Genomic DNA, 21,836 nt, shown 5'->3' with positions numbered 1-21,836 from the left:
CATCAACGCAACGGTTCCTTAGTACAAGAATAGATTTCGATTATCGAATGTCTATAATTTTTATACATTGCGTACATTCGAAGAGCCGTGATAGCCTAGTGGTTATGAAGTTCGCCACTTATTCAGGAAGTTGGGGGTTCGATCCCGGGCACGCACTTCTAACTTTTCGGAGTTATATGCGTTTGAAGCAATTAGCCTCGATAGCTCAACGGTTGAAGAGCGGACTGAATTCCGAAAGGTCAGCGGTTCAAAACCCACGCGTTGCACTATTGTCGTACCCACTCCTGGCGCAAGCTTACGCCTAATTGGAGGGGAAAAAGGAATATTAGTCATGTTTAGAATGGCTAATATTCTTTTTAAAAAAAAATATCACTTGCTTTAACTGCTATGGCCTAACCTGGTCTACTCTACTTTCCTTTTCATAGAATTCAAGCGTCAATACGCAATAATATATCGTCAGAGCAAAATACCAGTCATGCATTCAGTATTACGATTTTTATTTTTATTTTCTTGTTTTAACGGCTTTTCTGATTACCAAATCAGGACAAGGCACTTCACCAATCTCACATAATTGGCACAAAGGAGATTGGCCGGTAAAAATGTGTCAATTTCTTATCATGTACTAATTAATAATAGTTAAATTAATTATTTCACAAAATTTCCGCTTGAGGGCTGGTTACAGATGTATGGACAAACTTGAACCTTAAAATAAAATAACTTAAGTCCATTTTACTTCGACGTAACGACATAGAGTTCGATACTCAAAATCTATCAACGTTGTCGAGGACCGAAATGTAAAACTCATCGTAAGACTTCTTTAGTTGGGAATTATAGAATAGAATTGTGACGTTATGTTTGCGTATTACATAGAAGTAAAATTAGCGATTCGTATTCATGACGTGTGTTGACGTCACAGGTTTGTCTCTCGCCCAGCTGGGCACCCTAGGAATAGCAGTTGGCAAGAGATGTATCAAATACTATATTCATTAAATACACTGTTATAGGCCGTAGAATAGACAGGACTTTCGTTCGAAAAAGCTAATGGTTGTACCTGAGAGTTAACCCTATTGTTCTCAAAGATGTGTAAAGTCTGCCAATCCGCATTTGGCCAGCGTGGTAGAGTTTGACCTAAATCCTTCTTCTTCTGAAGAGAGACCCGTAGTGGGCCGCTGATGGGTTGATAATGATGATGATGATATTATCAGGTCCACTCCTTATCATCGACTGAGATCTTTTTTTATTTTTTTTTATTCAGATCCAAGTTAACCCTTGGCTGCAATCTCACCTGGTGGTAAGTGATGATGCAGTCTAAGATGGATGCGGGCTAACCTGGAAGGGGTACGACAGTTTTTATTAAACCCATACCTCTTTGGTTTCTACACGGCATCGTACCGGAACGCTAAATCGCTTGGCGGCACGGCTTTGCCGGTAAGGTAACTAGCCACGGCCGAAGCCTCCCACCAGACCTGACCCGAGGTTTAGAAATTATAAAATTCCAAACCCCTGCCGGGAATCGAACCCGGGACGTCCCACTAATGAGTCCACAGTGCTTACCACTGCGCCAGGTGGGAGTTCACGACAATTAGGGAACTTGTAACAAAACGTTGAGGCTTCTACGTCACTGGCAAGCGTCAAATGTTCCTACATTTGACGCTCGGTAGCCATTGTATCGCCTTAAGATTACGAAACCTATCGCCTACTTTTCTTTGAGTTCACGTCACACATAGCCTAGTATTTGGTATATCGTCGATTCAGGAATCAGGACCAAACCGTGAATTCCCTCACTCTTCTGACTTAATAGAGATTCTGCTAACATTACACTTGTTGTGAACAATACGTGCACCCTTGAGGTCCAATCGTAAAAGCCTTTCTTGATACTTAGCGATTTGACCGTACCTAGGTTTTTTTTTATGACGTAGGGTCATAAAAAAACCTAGGTACGGTCAAAATCTCAAGGTTCTAACCCTAGCGGCTTAGGCTCAGTTAATAAATAAATCAGAAAGTTAGCAGATTTAATATACGAGTACTAGGTACAGATTGAAAATAGAAGTGTTGCGTTTGCATGCGTACAGCGTAGAAGTAAAATAATAACCATTCGTATTCATGACGTGTGTTGACGTCACGAGCCTGTCACTCGTCCAGCTGGGCGTCCTATAGGAATAGCCTAGCCTTATAGCTGTTGCCGAAAGAAAACTATACGTCATTTTATTGCCTAGTCTATATACGCGTCGCTAAGAGTACTTACTACTCAGAACACTCAGGTTGAAATCTATAGACCGCACTTTGATTTTGCTAAGACTTAAGTTTCAGTTAAAACGAGACAGATTTATAGCGGTATAACGTTGTCTCGTTCGAAGTCAAAGTGCATTCTATAGATCTCAGCCTCAGAGTACTCAGTGTAGATATTATTATAACCTTCATCCGATGTTCATAGAAGACCTTACCTAATTTAGAATTTTGCTAGCTAATTTTCGCGACTTCGTCCACGTGGATTTAGTTTCTTGGAATCCCGTGGATTAGGTAGGTACCTACTCTTTGATATTCTGGGATAAAAACCTATGTCAAGTCTCTAGGCCTTTTACTTTATCCATATAAGAAATAGGACCAGGTATAGTCGATCCGTTGCACGGAGCAACGGAGCAGCGTGATTGAAGAACAAACCGACACACTTTCGCATCACTACTCATATTATGAATGCGAAAGTGTGTTTGTTTGTTGGTTAGTCCTTCAATCACGTCACGACGGTGATTGATTTTTAGGGTCCCGTACCTCAAAAGGAAAAACGGAAGCCTTATAGGATCACTTTGTTGTCTGTCTGTATTTTGCTTGGATATAGTTATAAAGACCTGGAGAGTGACATGCTACTTTTATTCCAAAAAATCAGAGTTCCTCGTTCTTTCGAGATTTCCAAAAACCTCAATCCACGCGGACGAAGCCACGGGCATCAGGTAGTTTATAATATGGGTAGTGTTAGTGCCATACAATCTTCAAATCCACATCTCAAGGCCTGACATTCCTATGTCCAGGAGTGTTCATTGGCCTCAACAATTATTACAATGCGCGATGTTGATTGATACCGCTTCTGACTGGATAAAATCATCATACTGACCATATTGGCCACTCTACGTATTATGTACAAAAGAACTCTTCATATCCAACGTTTTAATAAGCGAAGATTTTTATTCAATAGGAACCACCAATGCGTTGCCGGCCTTTCAGGAATATGTTAGTCCACTTAACTAACCACCTAAAATTAGTCCATCTAGTGGGGACACCGCGGTCCAGTTTACATGTGCGTGGAAAACATCCGAAAATCGTGAATTTGTGGTTACATCACAAAAAAATGTGTTCAATTTTCAAAGAAGATAACTATACCAAGTTGGGTATCATATGAAAGCGCTTTACCTGTACATTCTAAAACAGATTTTTATTCATTTTTATGCATTTTGTTCATTTTGATTTATCATGCAAAATGTCGGAAAAAATAGCCGAGTACGGAGCCCCCAGCGCGCGAGTCTGACTCGCACTTGGCCGGTTTTTTTCAAATAAAAATAGCGAGCAAACGTGCAGGCGGTCACCTTATGTTAAGTGATTACCGCCGCCCATGAACATTTGCAGTACTAGAGGAACCGCCGATGCGTTGCCGGCCTTTCAGGAATTTGTTGGTCCGCCTCTTGATTAACCCTATGTTGTAATGTAGTTCTATGGTCATGATGATCCAATGTTGATGTGATGTTCCATTTAGAGGCTGTTCACATTAATCTATTCTTCAGTCAATCATTTCTTTATTTCTTTAAAAAAGCTACCCCCCTATTTATCGCTTACCTAGACATAAGTGTAACAGAAACTAGGCCTTATATTGGATTTTACCTGAAACAAACACAAAAAAGCAGGTTAATGTGGCATGTCGTCCAGTTCTTACCTTTGTTTAAAATTTCAAGGCTCTAACAGCTGTTAGAGTCTAACTCATCGGGAAGTTTATTTAAAATTGATTGTAAAATTTGTATCGAACAGTCAAGCATTATTTATTATTATTTTATTTTAGGGCATAGGTGATGGAGAGATAAATCAAAATCTAGTTTAGTTTTAGATATAGAACAACAAATAATAGAATCATAGACGGCGTTCTCACTGGATTACAACATGGAGTTATTCTTGAATAACTCCATGTTGTAATCTAGTGGGAACAACCCTTGGGGCGGATCAACAAATTCCTGAAAGACCGGCAACGCATTGATGGTTCGTCTTGTTCATGGGCGGCGGTAATCACTTAACATAAGGTGACCCGCTTGTTCGCTATTTCATTAAATATCAAATAAAAATTTTGGAGACGCCTACTTTTTTGAATGTAGCATCCTTAGGTCGATTTTTTCGCATAAAATGTAGCCTATGTCACCAGGACTATAAAAACGAACCGATTGACACCTCATTCATCAAAATCGGCTCAGTAGTTTAGGCGCTATGGTTGTACATACATACATAGACTGCTAAAATCATAACCCTTCCTTTGGCCGTAGTCGGGTAAAAAAAAACAAGAAGCGCAGAAGAAGTGGAACCTTGGCAAAGCTTAGTAAGACCCTGGTGCGAGGATCTTGAAGATGACGTATCGTCAATCGACGCAGTATAATCGGACCGCGCCTCGGATTGTTTCATCTGATATTGATCTGACATGCGTCTCCTCTCAATTGATGAGTTGATGACCTAAATAGTGTATCATAAACATACTATAGTCAGAGTGATCTAGAGTGAGGGAACTGTCGGTTTGATCAAAGAGATTCCGACGAATTGAGAACCTCCTCCTTTTTTACCCCACTGCGGCAAAGCCTAAAGGAAGGGTTATGATTTTAGCAGTCTATGTATGTATGTTTGTATCCAGATTCTGCGTGCTCCAGTGCGTGCGTAGTGTCGAGTGGGATGTCAAATGAAAGTAGACAAAATTTTGAGTCCACAAATATAAATGTACTACAACATTAAAATGTACCGAGTGACAGAAAAATAATTTTATTATAATATTTCAGCGTTTATGAATACGACCGCAGTCGTGTTTTTGTTTTCAACTTTATCTTGTATGCATTATTATAGGTATTTTACGGACTCACTTTCACGTAATAAGTAGGTACCTATTTGTTTTGATATAATAAATTGAATCAGCTGGATTTAGGTCGAACATGAAACCAGTAATATTATATTCCAAACAAACATTCGTTTAAGGATATGAATTAAGTCATTCAGGTCGTTTTATGCTTAATGAGGTATGGTTCAACAACATCAATAGATTGATCTTTTCAGCACTATCCTTTCTTCGATACCTAGAAGAAATAATATCAAGTTGCATAACAATAAATGTTGCTTGTTTTTACCAATACATTACCGCTGGTTTTTACGACCGAAACCGGTTGCCACCATTAGTATGTAAGCCGGCAGTTTGACCTGAATGTGTGTCCTTACTCCTTAGTAGGTACCGCGTGTATATGGCATTCTAGATCTGGTGTTAATATGACCGCCCTGTGTTGTGTATGTTATGGAAAATTTACTGCACGCATTTTATAATGCGTTCACACTAAGAATAGGAGATATTTATATCACATGGGTTATTCAAGGGGCGGACCAACAAATTCCTGAAAGGCCGGCAATGCATTCGCGGTTCCTCTGGTACTGCAAATGTTCATGGGCGGCGGTAATCACTTAACATCAGATGACCCACCTGCTCGTTTGCTCTCTTTTTTTTAAATTTTCGTTCGGATCTCTAATTTTTCAAACATAAAATATTGCGTTACAAGGAATAATGTAGCTTTCTACTGGTGAAAATTTTTTTTAAATCGGTTCAGTAGTTCCAGGATTATTTCCTGCAAACAAGCTTACAAGCTTTATCTCCTTATACTTAATACATTTTTTTTTTTTTTTTTTCTCTCGTCTGGCTTTTTACACTGATTAGCCAATGTCAAGTGTGTAGTTATTTACAAGTTAGGAAAACTATATGTATAAGTATGGACTTCGTCTGTGCTGGCGCCCCTTTAGAGCGCTTCTCAGTCAGTTCCTCGGTCAGTTCCACCACCAATAAACACCAGCGGGACACAAAAACCGGCCACTTCTAACAAAAAACACTTCAAAAAGTCACAACACGCGCGCCAACAAACGCCACCACAGACAAAGTCTTATAATACATATACATTAGTATTGATCATTTAGAGTAACTCCAAGCATAGCTTTTTCTAATTTCGGGAAGCTTCGAGAGAATCAAGATGTCTTTTGGTCCGAAATTCCTCAGTGCTTGAAGACCAAAGTCTTCGAACAGTGCGTGAGTGATGACTGATGACATAATATTATGGATCCGAGACATGGTCGCTAACTATGGGCCTCATAAGAAAGCTCAGAGTCAAAGGTACTAACCTCTCTATTATTACGCGACTACGAAGCTGAAAAGGAGGGTTATGTGTTTGACCTGTATGTGTGTATTTATGTCTGTTCCTATATCCGCTCGTAACTACTCAAGTCTCAACCGATTTTGATAAATGATACGTCATTATATTCGTCTTGATGGCGCGAGTGTTACTTGGCTACATACAATTCTTAAAAAATCAAAATGGCTAATTTGATGCGCTTTAATAATATGCGAAGTGAAAAAGATGCAAAGCAAACTTAAAAAAAATTACTTGCTGCATAATGCATAGTCATACGCCTCGTGTTCCGATAGGTCTACTTGTTTTGCGCGCACTATCACACTAATATTATAAAGGCGAAAGTTTGTATGTGTGTGTGTGTGTGTGTGTTTGTTACTCCTTCACGCAAAAACTCCTGGACGGAATTGGCTGAAATTCGGAATGGAGATAGATAATATCCTGGATTAGCACATAGGCTACTTTTTATCCCGGAAAACTAAAGAGTTCCCACGGGATTTTGAAAAACCTAAATCCACGCGGACGAAGTCGCGGGCGTCAGCTAGTATATTATATAACCTTTTTTTAATATTTTTATGAACCATTTAGCGCCATCTCTTGCAAGTTGACCAAACCACGTATCAAAACAGCAAGTAGCAATACGTTGTTGAGATGTTCTCGATAGATAGAGCTAGAAGTCATGTTTTAAATCAATGAGAAAAAATTATAATAAACCTAGACCTAAGTGAGTTCACAGCATAGGTTCACGGGCAATGAAACTCGCAGAAGTCAGTTGTCATTGCCATATTTACAACTGCAAATTGCAATAATCTACAAAAGTTGCAAAAGTTGACTTTATCATCATCTCAATTTTCAACCTATCAGAATTTTTGTCTCTACTAGGGTACCTATTCCTGAATTCGATTCCCGGTCGGGCTAAAAACTAATTAGGTAATTAGGTAGGTACTGGATTTCTTCTTTCTGTACCTACCTACCCGGAGCTTAATACGGGGGGGAGGGGGTTGTTGTTTACGATCGGGGGTCTGACTTGCCAGGGCTAGCTTCTGCAAGTTTCCTTGCTAGTGGACACTGGAGAGTTCGCGTAGGAAGTTGATATAAGCCATGCATGAAAGTTGGCAGTCGACTGGCTACTTTCTTAATAATAATCTTCCACGTGTAAGATCTATTCTTTTACCAGTTCCCATCCTAATTAACATGGTAGTTTTTTTCCGTGTCTCCTTTCACATGGATATTTTTTTTAAACGATAAATTAAAAAAGCTGGTTGTTTCCCCGCTAATTACTTATGTAGTTACATATCCCATAAATAACTACAGCCAGCCAGCATGGCAGACTATGGCCTAAACCCTTCTCATTCTGAGAGGAGACCTGTGCTCAGTAGTGGGCCGGCAATGGGTTGATCATGATGATGACGACAAATCACCATGCAAACCATTCTGTAAACAACTTCAATAGAAATATTACAGTAAAACGAAAACATATACCAGCCCCAATTAATCTCAATAAACGTTTTGATTGACGGAAAAGTACGGCATTCAATACAGTTATAAAGGCTTGGATACACGCAACGCGCCACGGCAGCGACGTACAAAGGCCGTAAGTCGTTTAGCACCTTAATAATCATACTCCCGTGGCACAACCATGTGCTCTCTGGCATGAGCGCTGATTCAACGCACACAATGTGTGTGGCGTCTTAGAAAAAGGTCATAAGTGCATTGTACAAGTTGTTACATCATAATTCATAACATATTGCATGCTAATAGGCAGAATTTGGTTGTACCCTTTTTGTTTTTGTAACATCTTCACTGTTTACCCATATTCACAATAAAAAAATTTGAATTGAATAGACTTGAAAATCAACAAACCAATAAACCACTAATAAACAAATCACTTTCGCATTTATAATTGGGTAGTTATCTATGTTGCCATCGCATTCATCGCTGCTATTGCGCATTATGTGTGTCCAAAGCCTTAAGAACTTCACTGTGCTCACTATACCAAGAATGCAGAGTCAAGATGGAGGTCAGAGTACAGTGGGGCGACTGAAAAAAGGTAACAATAGATTGTATTCCAAAATTGCCGATGCGGACCTGAAAATTAGCAGAAAAACTTTTGTATGAGTAGTTCAGGTACGTAACTAATTTTTTTGTCGGAGTACGTGTATAAATGCTCTTTCGCAACTAGGATGCTATTCTAGTTGATTGTGCTGGTTAATTTTTAGGGTTCTGTACCTCAAAAGGAAAGACGGAACCGTTATAGGATCACTTTGTTGTTTGTCTGTCTGTCCATGCGTCCGTCGTGTCTGTGAAGAAAACCTATAGGGTAAGTACTTACCGTTGACCTAGAATCATGAAATTTGGCAGATAGGTAGGTCTTATAGCACAAACAAAGGAATAAATCCGAAACCGTTTTATGGTTGCATCACAGAAAAAATAATTAAAATGTGTTTCAATTATCAAAGTAAGATAACTATACCAAGTGGGGTTTCATATGAAAGGGCTTTACCTGTACATTCTAAAACAGATTTTTATTACTAAGCGGTTATTATTCGCTATCGCTTTAACGAAAGCGAAGTTCGACTGCTAGACAAAGTTACCTGCAATTAGCGATCGCCTATTCCATTAGTGTTTTCGATAAAAAATAACTTTTGCCTATGGTCTGAAACACTCAATAGTGGTTCAGCAATGATCTTGCTCAACAGTCCACACTGCTCCACCATAATGTATTTTTTAACCCCCGACCCAAAAAGAGGGGTGTTAAAAGTCTGTCTGTGGCATCGTAGCTCCTAAACTAATGGACCGATTTTAATTTAGTTTTTTTTTTGTCTGAAAGGTGGCTTGATTGAGAGTGTTCTTAGCTATAGTCCAAGAAAATCGGTTCAGCCGTTTGAAAGTTATCAGTTCTTTTCTAGTTACTGTAACCTTCACTTGTCGGGGGTGTTATAAATTTTTAATTTACACTTGTTTTAACAATGAACCATGTCAATTTGTTGAACAAAAACAAAAGCGCTTCGTCAACCATAATAATATGATATGTAGCATACGAGTTTAGGTGACAGTCTGAGTCATACAATCCTCTAAGAATAGTTGGCACGAGTCGTCTTCCTGTACCTATTGTCTACCAATTTCACTATATCCATATACCATAGGCATGCAGGTTTCCTCACGATGTTTGATTCTAGTCGTAAACTTTCATACTAAACCATACAAAACTTATTCTGGGTGTAATTTTTTTTATGTATCGAAAAACTTTAAAAAAAAAATATTTATCATATGTTATTAAATCTTTACGAAAAATAAACTTTAACTTAGCGAAACAGACTTGGTCCCCCCCCGACTCCTCCGACAAGTGAAGGTTACAGTAACTAGAAAAGAGCTGATAACTTTCAAACGGCTGAACCAATTTTATTATAGGTAGGTAAGTGGTAACTAGGTAGGTATAATAAAAAAATAAGTTTCTTTATTTTCAAAACATGTTTCGTTGAAGGTCAAATGCTAGGCCTAGAAACTGAAACTAGTTTATTGGAAAGGTCAAAACAGGTTAACGTTGATTTGAGTGATAACTGATAAACAGATAACTAATGAAGAAAGCTTTGTGGAGAGTCAATAAAAGATAAGACACTCAATCAGAAACTGTTCACATTGAGTTCCTTTACTTTAAAGTACTCTAAACCCATAATTAGCAACCATGTCTATCTACTCGTATATGGCAACACGCATTGTTCGAAGATTTTGGACTTCGAGCACTGCCAAAGTGGTATATCAAAAATAGCTCAACAATGGTTCAAAGATTTGTATATTTGATTTTAACGAGGATGATTTACGTTAATTTAAACAACTAATCGATTTGTATGCATAATGAAGATAAATAGGAAGCGTACACTTGCTTGGTCTGGCAGATCCGACTGCGGTAAAGCGATGGTTGGCAGATTACCAAAATCGGTTCGCGCTATTTTTGCTGCGCCCGCGCATGTCAGGTTCAGGGCTAGGCAGGCGTGAAGGCTTGGGCAAGCATACCGCATGACGGCTCGATGCTCGATGTCAAACTTTCAACGTGACATCGATGATCGATGGTGCACGATTAGATGACTAGCAGGCAGCAGTCATTTTCACTAGCTCAGTGATTATATCTATACCAATAATAATAATCTATTACCAATAATAAGGACATGAAATGCTACTGCTAATCAATCAAATGTATAATTCAAATTCAAATTCAAAATATTTTTATTCAATTAAACTTTTACAAATGCTTTTGAATCGTCAAACTAGTCTACCACTGGTTCGGAATGCCGTTCCTACCGAGAAGAACCAGCAAGAAACTCGGCAGTTGCTCTTTTCAAGTATGTATGAGATTTATATTTGCTTTCAAATGTATAGAAGATTAGCGCCATTTAGAGGTTTCTACTAGCACCATCTAGTAAATAATAAAAATTTCTTACGGTTGGACTCACGTAATTAGCCGGGATATGCCCGACCAGTTTTGAACCCGCCCAGGGTCCAAATACGGTCAAATCACACTTCGCAGATTTTTATATCTGACGGTAACTGTACGTGTCCGCTTTGCAGCGGGAACGCCTTCACACAATTCCTCGTATTACATTTTACTTGTAGGAGCCGAGTGGGATACGTTTTCGTTACGCGTTGTGTTTGCCCAAGCCTTGGGTAAACGGTCCGTTTACTACAACAACAAACCATAAAGCTGCCCACCGCATGGGCACGTTCCGTGAAAAACGTTTTAGGATGTTTACGAAAATTTTCAAGCGCTTTTCATGAAAACTTTTTTACGAACCAGTGATTTTTCGTCGCATTTTCTTAGTACCTAACTACCTATTTCAGACAGGATTGACTAATGGCTTATTATTCTAAAACTAAACATTATTTAGTTGGTTAGGTTTAGTTTTAGATATACATCATCATGATCAATTAGATTGGACATTGAGTTAGCGAATCCACCCCATACTGAAATATTATCACACAAAATATGTGATAGGTAGGTACATTTTTTGTTTCTTTGAGTGAGCTAGAGTTAGATAACTCTCGATTTGATCCTAAATCGACGACATATCAAATACTACAGGGTGCCCGCGACTTAGTCCGCGTGGATTTAGGTTTTTCGAAATCCCGTGGGAACTCTTTGATTTTCCGGGATAAAAAGTAGCCTCTGTGCTAATCCAGGATATTATCTAGCTCCATTCCAAATTTCAGCCAAATCCGTCCAGTAGTTTTTGCGTGAAGGAGTAACAAACATACACACACACATACATACAAACTTTCTCCTTTATAATATTAGTGTGATATCAAATATTAGCCGATGCCCGCGACTTCGCCCGCGTGGATTTAGGTTTTTCGAAATCCCGTGGGAACTCTTTGATTTTCCGGGATAAAAAGTAGCCTATGTGCTAATCCAGGATATTATCTACCTCCATTCCAAATATCAGCCAAAGCCGTCCAGTAGTTTTTGCGTGGAGTAACAAACATACACACACACACACACACACATACAAACTTTCTCCTTTATAATATTAGTGTGATTAGCCCATCTAAATATATCAAATATTAGCCCATGGTGACGTAAAATCAAAGAAAAATAGGTCTGCATTAGGGAAACCTACGTCGAATGTACTAATATTTGATGCCTACAAAATATGATTTCGAAGCCTCGACATTTTGTTAGAAGTTCCCTTACTGTCGTGTATGAGTCCGACTCGGTTTTTAAATCCAGCGATTAAGTTAGATGTAAAGTCTAGTTTAATTTTTTTTTGTAATTTAGTTAATCTACAGACTAATGAAAAGTGAATGTTTTTAACTAAACTTTGTAGAACACAGCACTAGATAATAACTGAGACTGGTGTTTGCAATTTGCAACCCAAATAGACAGTCGTATGTGCTAAATCTGACTAAAATCATCGGCCTTAAGAGGGGTCTGTCCGTCACTCGCTCCATACAAACGTAGTTCGTCTCTCATTTGAATATTAACCAATCATACTCAATGGAATTTTGTAGAAACGTTTCGGGAACTAATATCTATGCCTGTGGTTTTCCAGATGTCAGTTAAAATATTCGGTTTCTAAGTTACGCGATCTTAAAAATTCACATACAAATCTTTGAGCCCCTGTAATTTTAAAACTAAATATTTTTAGAAAAATCTAACAGGCACAGATATTAGTTTCTAGAATATGTCTGCAAAATTTCATGGACTTTGGTTGCATAATATTCAAATGAAATTGGGACTACGATTGTATGGAGTAAGTGACGGAGAGAGCCCTGTTAAAAGTTTAATAATTGCTTTAAAAAAAACAATTAGTTTCTAAATACCTACTTACAAAGTATACTATCATCCGTGTATCGCTAAGAGACTCTTGAGTGAACGCTAACTGTCTAAACACGAAATTGCCAATTCAGCTCAAGGATACGCACCTTTATCAGCAATCATTGCTTTAAAAAAATATATTTTTATCATACTGCGAGAAAAACTGTTTTATTTACCTACTAAACATTAAGTAGGTACCATAAATACAGTAGCTGTAGGTTTGTAGGCAGATACCAAAACAAACATTCTCGATCAAGCCACTTTTCAAACAAAAAAACTAAATTAAAACCGGTTCATTAGTTTAGGAGCTACGATGCCACAGACAGATACACAGATACACACGTCAAACTTATAACACCCCTCCTTTTGGGTTGGGGGTTAAAAACTCACGCAAACCATTCGATATCGTGTACGACTTTTGCAAACTGTACTACAGACTACTATTCGAAACTATCACTTTACTCTATCTGAGGTAAGAAATTAGTATAGCGCTCTCTCTTTTACGTTCAACATCACCATTCATGATCAACCCATTTCCGCCCCACTACTGAGTACGGGTCTCTTCTCAGAATGGGTTTAGGCCATAGTCTGCCACGCTGGCCCAATGCGGATTGGCAGACTTCACACACCTTTGAGAACATGGAGAACTCTCAGACATGCAGGTCCTCACGATGTTTTCCTTCACCGTTAAAGCAAGTGATATTTAATTGCTCATAACTGAAAAGTCAGTAGTGCGTGCCCGGGATCGAACCCCCGACCTCCGATTAGGAGGCGGACGTTCTAACTACTAGGCTATCACAGCTTTTTTACGTTACCCCATACAAACGTCTTTTACGTTATCATGACAGATCATAGAGACAAATGATAGAGACAAAAATATCAGTGGGCGTTAACCATTCTGATGATTGATGTTTTTTATTCAAATAAACTTTTACAAAGCTTTACTAAGATACTATAATTTTAATATACAAGCATTGAAATCTATAGGGAGCACTTTGAATTTGCTTAGACTTAAGTTTCAGTTAAAACGAGACAGATTTAAGCCAGCGGTATAACGCTGTCTCGTTTTAACAGTGTCTTAAGTCTGAGCAAAGTCAAAGTGGTCTCTATAGATCTCAGCCTAAGTCACCGAAAAGACACGTGATAACTGATAAACCATACACGTAATGGACTACCTAAGTAATGTTGCTTTTACAAATAATTTTCACATTTACTTTGAAATAATTTTGACGCATTATTTGCTAGACTAGAGTGATTGCAGATAAAACTAAGCCGTTAGCCATTTTGGCGTTGTTTAACTTTGATTACTTTAATCTAGTTTTCACTGATAATGTCACAGTTCTGCAGGTCTTCTCACGATGACTAATTAACTTTAGTAGTCATCATAATATATTTATCAGTATATCATCATACATAGCAGTATATTTATTCTACCTATCACTATGCAAAAATTGATGAATGACAAAGTTGCATGGAAGTAACCGGCTGATTCAATTTATTTTATTTAAAAAAAAGAATATTAGCTATTTCAATCATAACTAACATTCCCCTTTCCCCTCCAACTAAGCATAAAGCTTGTGCTAGGAGTGGGTACGACAATAGTGCAACGGGTGGGGTTTGAACCGCCGACCTTACGGAATTCAGTCCACTCCTATAACCGTTGAGCTATTGAGGCTTAATTGCCCACAACAATGTTATTTGTTACATCCATATATCTACTAATATACATGCGAAAAAGTGTATGACTGTCTGGTTGTGGCGCAACTGACCGTCTTTGACGAAAGGTATAGGTAACTTTTCGTGCCGCAATATCAAGGAATACTTACTTAAAAAACCTAAATCGACGTAGATGGAGTCGTGGGCATGATCCATTTGGTATATAGATCCTGGAGACGGGCATCGAAAAATAAAGAGTTCCCATGGGATTAAAACCGGCCAAGTGCGAGTCAGACTCGCGCACTGAGGGTTCCGTACTCGGGTATTTCTTCCTTTATTTTGCACGATAAATCAAAAATTATTATGCATAAAAATAAAAATAAATCTGTTTTAGAATGTACAGGTAAAGCCCTTTCATAGTTATACCCCACTTGGTATAGTTATCTTACTTTGAAAACTTAAACACATTTTATTTTATTTTTTATGATGTAAGCACAAAATCACGGTTTTCGAATTTATTCCTGTATTTGTGCTATAAGACATACCTACCAGGCAAATTTCATGATTCTAGGTCAACGGGAAGTACCCTATAGGTTTTCTTGACAGACACGACGGACGGACGGACGGACGGACAGACAGACAACAAAGTGATCCTATAAGGGTTCCGTTTTTCCTTTTAAGGTACGGAACCCTAAAAACTAAATCCACACGGACAAAGTATTTCTCAATCTCTTCAAGAGGTTTCAATGTGAAGTGTTTGAATGCAATGCTTCAAATGATTATTTTCATGCACAAACAACTCGGTAAATCATAATATTCTCCGACCTATTTTCAACAGGAGCCAAACAAAGGCGATACAGTGAGTACTAATAGTAGCAACTGAAGTAAATATTCCAAGACAACTACCTTTGTGGTAATACAATGTTGGGTTTATGTCATATACCCAGATGATGATGCTGTTACATATATTTTTAACCCCGGACCCAAAAAGAGGGTGTTATAAGTTTGACGTGTGTATCTGTCTGTGGCATCGTAGCTCCTAAACTAATGAACCGATTTTAATTTAGGTTTTTTTTTTTGTTTGAAAGGTGACTTGACCGAGCGTGTTCTTAGCAATAATCCAAGAAAATCGGTTCAGCCGTTTGAAAGTTATCAGCTCTTTTCCAGTTACTGTAACCTTTACTTGTCGGGGGTGTTATAAATTTTTAATTTACACTTGTGTCAAATGTTAATAGTTCTAACTTTTACCGCACTTTTTAAGAGATACTTAAAACCATTAGGTACGTAAATTATTATACTGCGTGAAACCGTTGATCGACGAAGACGTCTAGATAGCGCTTGCATTCCGTCTAGATAGCGCTTGGGTTCCGTACCCAAAAAGTAAAAACTGAGGCTTATTAATGTCACTCACCTGTCTGTCTGTCCGCGTGTCACAGATATGATTGACAAACCTGAAATTATGGTATTTGGTGTAGATCATTGACCCGAACCCAAATATTGAATTAAAAATTCAATTAAATAATTTTTGAGGGAGGCTCCCACACACGAAAAAGATACATGATACTGTCAAATATGTACATGTTCAGCAAATTTTCCGTATGCCTTTATCCTCTACGTCTTTGATCCTTGTTTGTAAGTACTAACTACCGTCAGTTATCATAAATGATTAGTGCTTTAGCAAGTGGTGTGCACGCGATATATTGCCAAATGAAAAATCAAATAGATTAATGGAGCAACTAATTTTTCATGAAAAGATACTATTGCAGCTAATTTTTCATGAAAACGATACTATTTAGTTCAGATTTATCGTGATATATGTAACTAATTTTTCATAAGATTTTTCAGAATCCTGGGGATTCCTGAAAGTTATCGTTTGGTTGACTACGTTACAGACAAAACCTAGGTACATGCAAAATATCAAGTTTCTAGGCCCAGCAATGTGAGCTGTAGGTATATTCATCAATTAATTTCTTCTTTTACATGACTCTAACTGATCTCTCCGGCTTCGTTCGGGTGGAATTTATATAATTTGTAGCTTATAGCACTCGGGTATAATGAAGCTATCTATCAGTAAAAGAATTTTCAAAATCGGATCATTAGTTCCGGGGATTTCCCCCTGTATCCAAACTTACAAACTTTACCTCTTTAACCTTACCTCTTATTATAGAATATACAAAGATAAAGACGATGAAGAGAATGTAAACTGCTGGTTGTTGACCGTCATCATTAAAAGTAAGTTTTAAAATGTTAAGTTGGTATAAGTCATGTGTAAGTTAAGTGCATTGACGTCTGTGCAAATCGCGATCGTTAAAATCTAGTCTGTTTATGCTATTGTACGAGGTAGCTAATAACTTTGCTTACTGTCAGTCGATTATAGGGAACAAAAACACACGCTTATATTTTATTTATGAAGTTAAGTAGACAAACAAGACAGATCACGATTTTGTCTCACGTCATTTGTTTATTGTATTGATTAGAGTGCTTCTCCATCTAAGCTTTTTATTTTCTGTCTACCTATATGTATCTATTTACATAAAAATATATCTTTTTATCGGTCTTTTGTTAACAAAGACACCTAGCTTGAAGCACTTAAGCCAAAACTTAAAATGCAGGATAAAAATTTAAGCACATAGTGACTTCAGTACTTTATGTTGTTGTTTCTTGGATTTGTGGCTTTTGGTAGTGCCAACACAACATAATCAATACTTTTTAAGACGTGCCTGCAGCTTGATTGCGGTAGAATGACAGTTATACTGTCACGATCGCAATCATCTCTGATTGGTTGACGCTCGCTCACTATTGGCTACATTGCATTGTTGCAACAAGAATAGCATTTTAGCCAATAACATCAACTGCAATTGTTATAATGATAGATGCAGGTCTTACGTAATCGAACTACTGTTCTTGTTAAAAGGGTTATTAAAGGATGCATGGGTTTTGAAATAAAAATATTGTTAGTCCTTAAAAGTTATTTATTACATAAGAAGATGCAGAAAACGAAATAGCGATAAGCAAATTGTGTTAGGCAAAACCACATTGATTAAGCCACCAGCAAAAGCTTTTAATGCAAGAAAAATATTACTGTAATCCAACTTCTGTGATTCTAATATGCATGCATATGAAGCACATACCTAATAACAAGCAATAATTTGTCAAGCAATAAAAGATGAGTCCATCCATCAGCACCATGTTTAAATGGACAAGGAATAACAAACTCATTTTGCTATTTACTAAACAGTCCGAAACAATATTTGCCATTGTGTGTTTTGGAGGATCTGTACTCTGTGGGGTGTTGTGTGGTGGTGGTGAGTATTGCCTGTTTGCTTTTTCTGCATAGGTATGAACAGCGGGAAGGCGTGCAATGAATAGTGCATTTGTTATGGACATTATACCTACCACACAAAATCTGATTGAGCGAATTAGATCAAAATGAGGTTAATTTTCCTTGTATGTATCATGGACTTCTGCAAGCTAACGCCACAGCTAACGCCTATTCTCATTTAACGAAGCTAAGGTCCGTAATAAATGAGAAAGTTGTTGTTAAACAAATTATTGGCCTTAAAATATTTAGGCATCAATATTGTTTCTACTACAAGAACTAAATCATTAGCAATTACTAACTACTCAGGTGGAGACTCGCGGACGAAGTTCACCATCAAAAGCTTATGTGATAAACTAAATACATTAATAAGATAAGTAAGTAAATATTTTTTTTTTTTACATAATTAAAGAAGTCCGCAAAACTGTTTCTACTAACATATCTAAGTGCAAAAGTACTAGATTATATAAATAGCGATTAGTGAACCAAACTCACATGAACAAGGTTCTTGATTCAAGCATAATAAAAGTTTTGTAATTTTTTCGAAAAAAAAAATCTACTTATGAATTTTCTGAGTACTACTACATAATCGGTTTTTAAGACGTCACAAGTGCACATTTATAGTAAAAGAAAATAACTACGTATAAGGGTAGCAAATTGGTAAATCAATGGTAGAGAACTACAGGGTTGTAGAGAGTAGCACTCGAAAAGAAAATAACGTACGATAAGGGTTGCAAGTTGGTAAATCGATGGTAACAAACTAAAGAGTTGTAGAGAGGTCGCGTGGTGCAAGGGAATTGATCGAGATTAATTCACGTGATATATAATGGGCAAAAGATGACTTTTCACGCACCATTTTAACTTTTTTTTGTCAAATGTCTTGTCAAAAGTACGATTTTTGTCCATATTTTAAAGGTGAACCATACTTTTGATGACAGTTGACCCATAGAGTTAAAATGGCACAAAAGAAGTCATTTTATACGGACTATACTTGCATAACCCGGTCGAATAGCATCCTAACAAAGCTCAAGTGGGCCGAATTGATTAATAACACTGAAACATCGAATAAATCAACTCCGGCACGACGCATTTGCAGAACATCGATCTGTGCATGATCTGAGCGAGCGAGAGGAAAAATAAAACAATCCAACCATCCTTACTGAAGAAGAGACACAATGATAGTCAAAATTTTATTCGCAGTCAACAATGGTACTTAACTAGTTGCAATAATATAATATATATGTAGGTTAAATGCAATAAAGATGTGTTTGTCTGCCTTATCAATAAACTTGACAGTTGACACAAGCCAAATTCCAAAGTTAACGATTGTCGAGAGTTGAGATGGTAGAGACGCTCCGTCGATATTTCTTGGTTCGAATACATAAGGAGGTCAATTTTGAAAGTAGCACTATCCTATACTCAGACACTAAATAAGAGAATACTTCTTTCATAACATTAACAAAGTTAGAAAACAGTCATATTTTGACCTTACGTATTCATCATAACCTAAAAAAGTTGACTTGAAAAAATTGAGAGCAAATTAGGCGGGAAAAGAGATTCGAGTTCGAAGTTCAAATATAAAAATTTTAGAATGGTAATAAATTTAGGATAAGTGAATATGATAATAAAGTTTATTGATAGGAAGATTACTTGAAGTAAAACAATAATAAATTCTGATTCAGGACAGTTTTTTGAACAAAAATGAAAAGTGAAATTGATGATCAAAACACAGCCAAGGAATGTTAGCAGGTTAAGTTCGTACGCTGGACATAAACATAACAATTTTGGGGCATTTGCCAAGTCGCTTTCAGGGTCGCGGGCGCTTCGTCTCCGGTGAAATTGTTCCTCATACGTATAAAAAAGTCATGCTAAAAATATTCGCGAAAAATGAAAACTTGTCCTACAATGCGTAATTTAAATTTCTAGCTTACCTTTCGGTGATCGGTACCGCCTTTGACTTGAGCTCGTAGAACATGAAATCCTGATGCTGAGCAGCTGACATTTCGTCCAAAATCTTCTGGTCAATATTAAAATCGTTCGTCAACAGAGAAGCGAGATCGTATCCCATATCAATCCCAGATTCATCCATTTTTGAACTATCACAAGCACTAACTTTATCACTGAACCGCGTATATTACTCTAAAATATTAAAAATACATATTATCTAAACAACAAAACGTAATTATTTGATTAAGAAAAGGAAGAATATTTTCACAGCATCCATCCTCCCAGCTGTCTACTTGTTGCTATTGTTGATTATTAACATAGATATACGTATGAGATATGAATGACTATTATAATGCTAATTTTAACATAGTACTAGTCTACAGGGATTTCAAACCTGACTCTAGTACACTTTTAGTTTTGTCGTATTACAGCGCAAGTAATTTTAAAATGGCAACTTCAATTAGGTAGGATGGGTAGGACTACAATCTCACTCCACTTGTTTTCATTTCAATCCTGAATCCTGATCAATTGATTTTATTGACTATTAGGTAAAATAACAACATAGTTTCATTTTCAGACACTTTATTGGAAACGATTTTTGTAGTTTTTGTTCAAATGGACGTAAATCAGACGAAAATGAAAAATCAAAACAAAAGGCAGCTGACAAGAAGATAAACGTCCGATAGAGGAAAAACGTTTAGAAACATTTTAGAAATACATTTCCACTAGATTAATTTTTAATATCCAGTCAAAGTTTTCATTTATTTAAAAATATTAAAATTGCTTCTTTTTTTAATTTTTATTAATAAATTTGAAGAATCGCTTATATATTATTTATTTTCAGATTTTTTACAAACATCCATATTTACGTTCTGTAACCTCCATTCTGGTTATCTATTATTCCTTATCTGTGATTGGCATTAACAGTTTTGCATTCTTCTGTCTTCGCGTTCCTCTTTAGTCTATGGTCAATTTGTGTTCCTTATAAGGAAGCGTTGTCTTTTTCACAAAATATAGAAAATCGACTAGATTTTTCTTTGCAAATAACATAAACATAGTTCAAACACTAAAATGTCGAAGGCACATCCTCCAGAATTGAAAAAGTGAGTTTATTTCTTTGTATTTAAATCTAAAACGTCTCAAGAAAAGTTGGCGTCCCGCGTCCTGTGTAACCTAAAAACAAAAACTTATACGAATTTGTACTCATTAGTTATGATTAAAGTTTTATTAGGTGTATTTGAGTGTATAAAACTGTTTCTTTGTGTTGAAACTATTGATTAATTACAGGTTTATGGACAAAAAGTTGTCACTCAAGATAAATGCCGGGCGAGCCGTGACAGGTGTCCTGCGAGGTTTCGACCCCTTCATGAATTTAGTGTTGGACGAATCGGTGGAGGAATGCAAGGATGGACAACGCAACAATATAGGCATGGTGGTATGTAGAGTTCACTTTTTCAGCTAAAGATATAATATGTCAGGTAGTTCTGAGCTCATACATTTACTTATTTTAAAAATTGAAGTCAAATTGATAGCCTCTATAGCTCAACGGTTAAGAAATGGACTGAATTCTGAAAAGTCGGCGGTTCAAACTCCAGCCATTGCACTATTGTCATACTCCTAGCACTAGCTTTACGCATAGTTGGGGAAAGCCAAATAATAAATGTCATGCCTATGTTTAAGTGTGTGCAACTTTGGGCAAAATAAAATCTATGAACAAGTTTCTATACATAGCAGCCCCTTACTTATTATCCCAAAATTAAAGGTGTTAAAAAAACATACACATAACAGTCACAAGCATGTTCTGGTTATGTGATTTTGAGTATGAGTATCCTCTCTGTGTGTACTACACACATTTCAAACCCCTATTTTACCCCCAAGTTAACTCTTTTTTTGACGGATATTTACATCATATCTTCTAACTCATGCCAAACAGCCTGCTCAATCCAGTTGTTTGAGCTGTGTGTTGATAGACCAGTTAGCCAGTCACCTTTTCTATGTAAATGTTTTATTTAATCTTTGTTCCTTTTCCAGGTCATTCGCGGAAACAGTATCATCATGTTGGAGTCATTAGATAGAATATAGTATTGTATAAATTCATTACCTAAATTAAGATTAATTAATTTTAGAACCAACAAAATACATCTCACATCTCATTTCATAACATTTTATTCTGGATTGTAAAGTCTGGTGTTTTTCTGTTGAGTGA

At 37.1% G+C, this 21,836-nt stretch overlaps 2 protein-coding genes across 2 annotated transcripts in view; one reads left to right on the top strand and one right to left on the bottom strand.

Annotated features, from left to right (window-relative positions):
* The window catches only part of LOC123877168 (transcription factor EB-like), a 109,519-nt gene extending 89,163 nt beyond the window's left edge, over window positions 1-20,356 (bottom strand). Inside the window, exon 1 of the mRNA XM_045923670.1 lies at window positions 19,615-20,356. Coding sequence (XP_045779626.1) covers window positions 19,615-19,772 — 158 coding nt within the window. The 5' untranslated portion in view covers window positions 19,773-20,356. The remainder of the gene's footprint in view (window positions 1-19,614) is intronic.
* A 215-nt stretch (window positions 20,357-20,571) lies between these two features.
* Window positions 20,572-21,762, top strand: LOC123877183 (probable small nuclear ribonucleoprotein G). Its single transcript, XM_045923700.1, has 3 exons — window positions 20,572-20,733; window positions 20,918-21,065; window positions 21,662-21,762. Exons 1-3 carry the CDS (start codon window positions 20,702-20,704, stop codon window positions 21,710-21,712), a joined length of 231 nt encoding a protein of 76 aa, XP_045779656.1. The 5' UTR covers window positions 20,572-20,701; the 3' UTR covers window positions 21,713-21,762.
* The last annotated feature ends 74 nt before the right edge of the window (window positions 21,763-21,836 follow it).

This window comes from Maniola jurtina, chromosome 23, assembly GCF_905333055.1.
Source record: "Maniola jurtina chromosome 23, ilManJurt1.1, whole genome shotgun sequence".
In the NCBI taxonomy this organism is placed as follows: Eukaryota; Metazoa; Arthropoda; class Insecta; order Lepidoptera; family Nymphalidae; genus Maniola; species Maniola jurtina.
The sequence above is the reverse complement of the archived record's forward strand: the minus strand, read 5'-3'. Positions and strand labels throughout refer to the sequence as shown.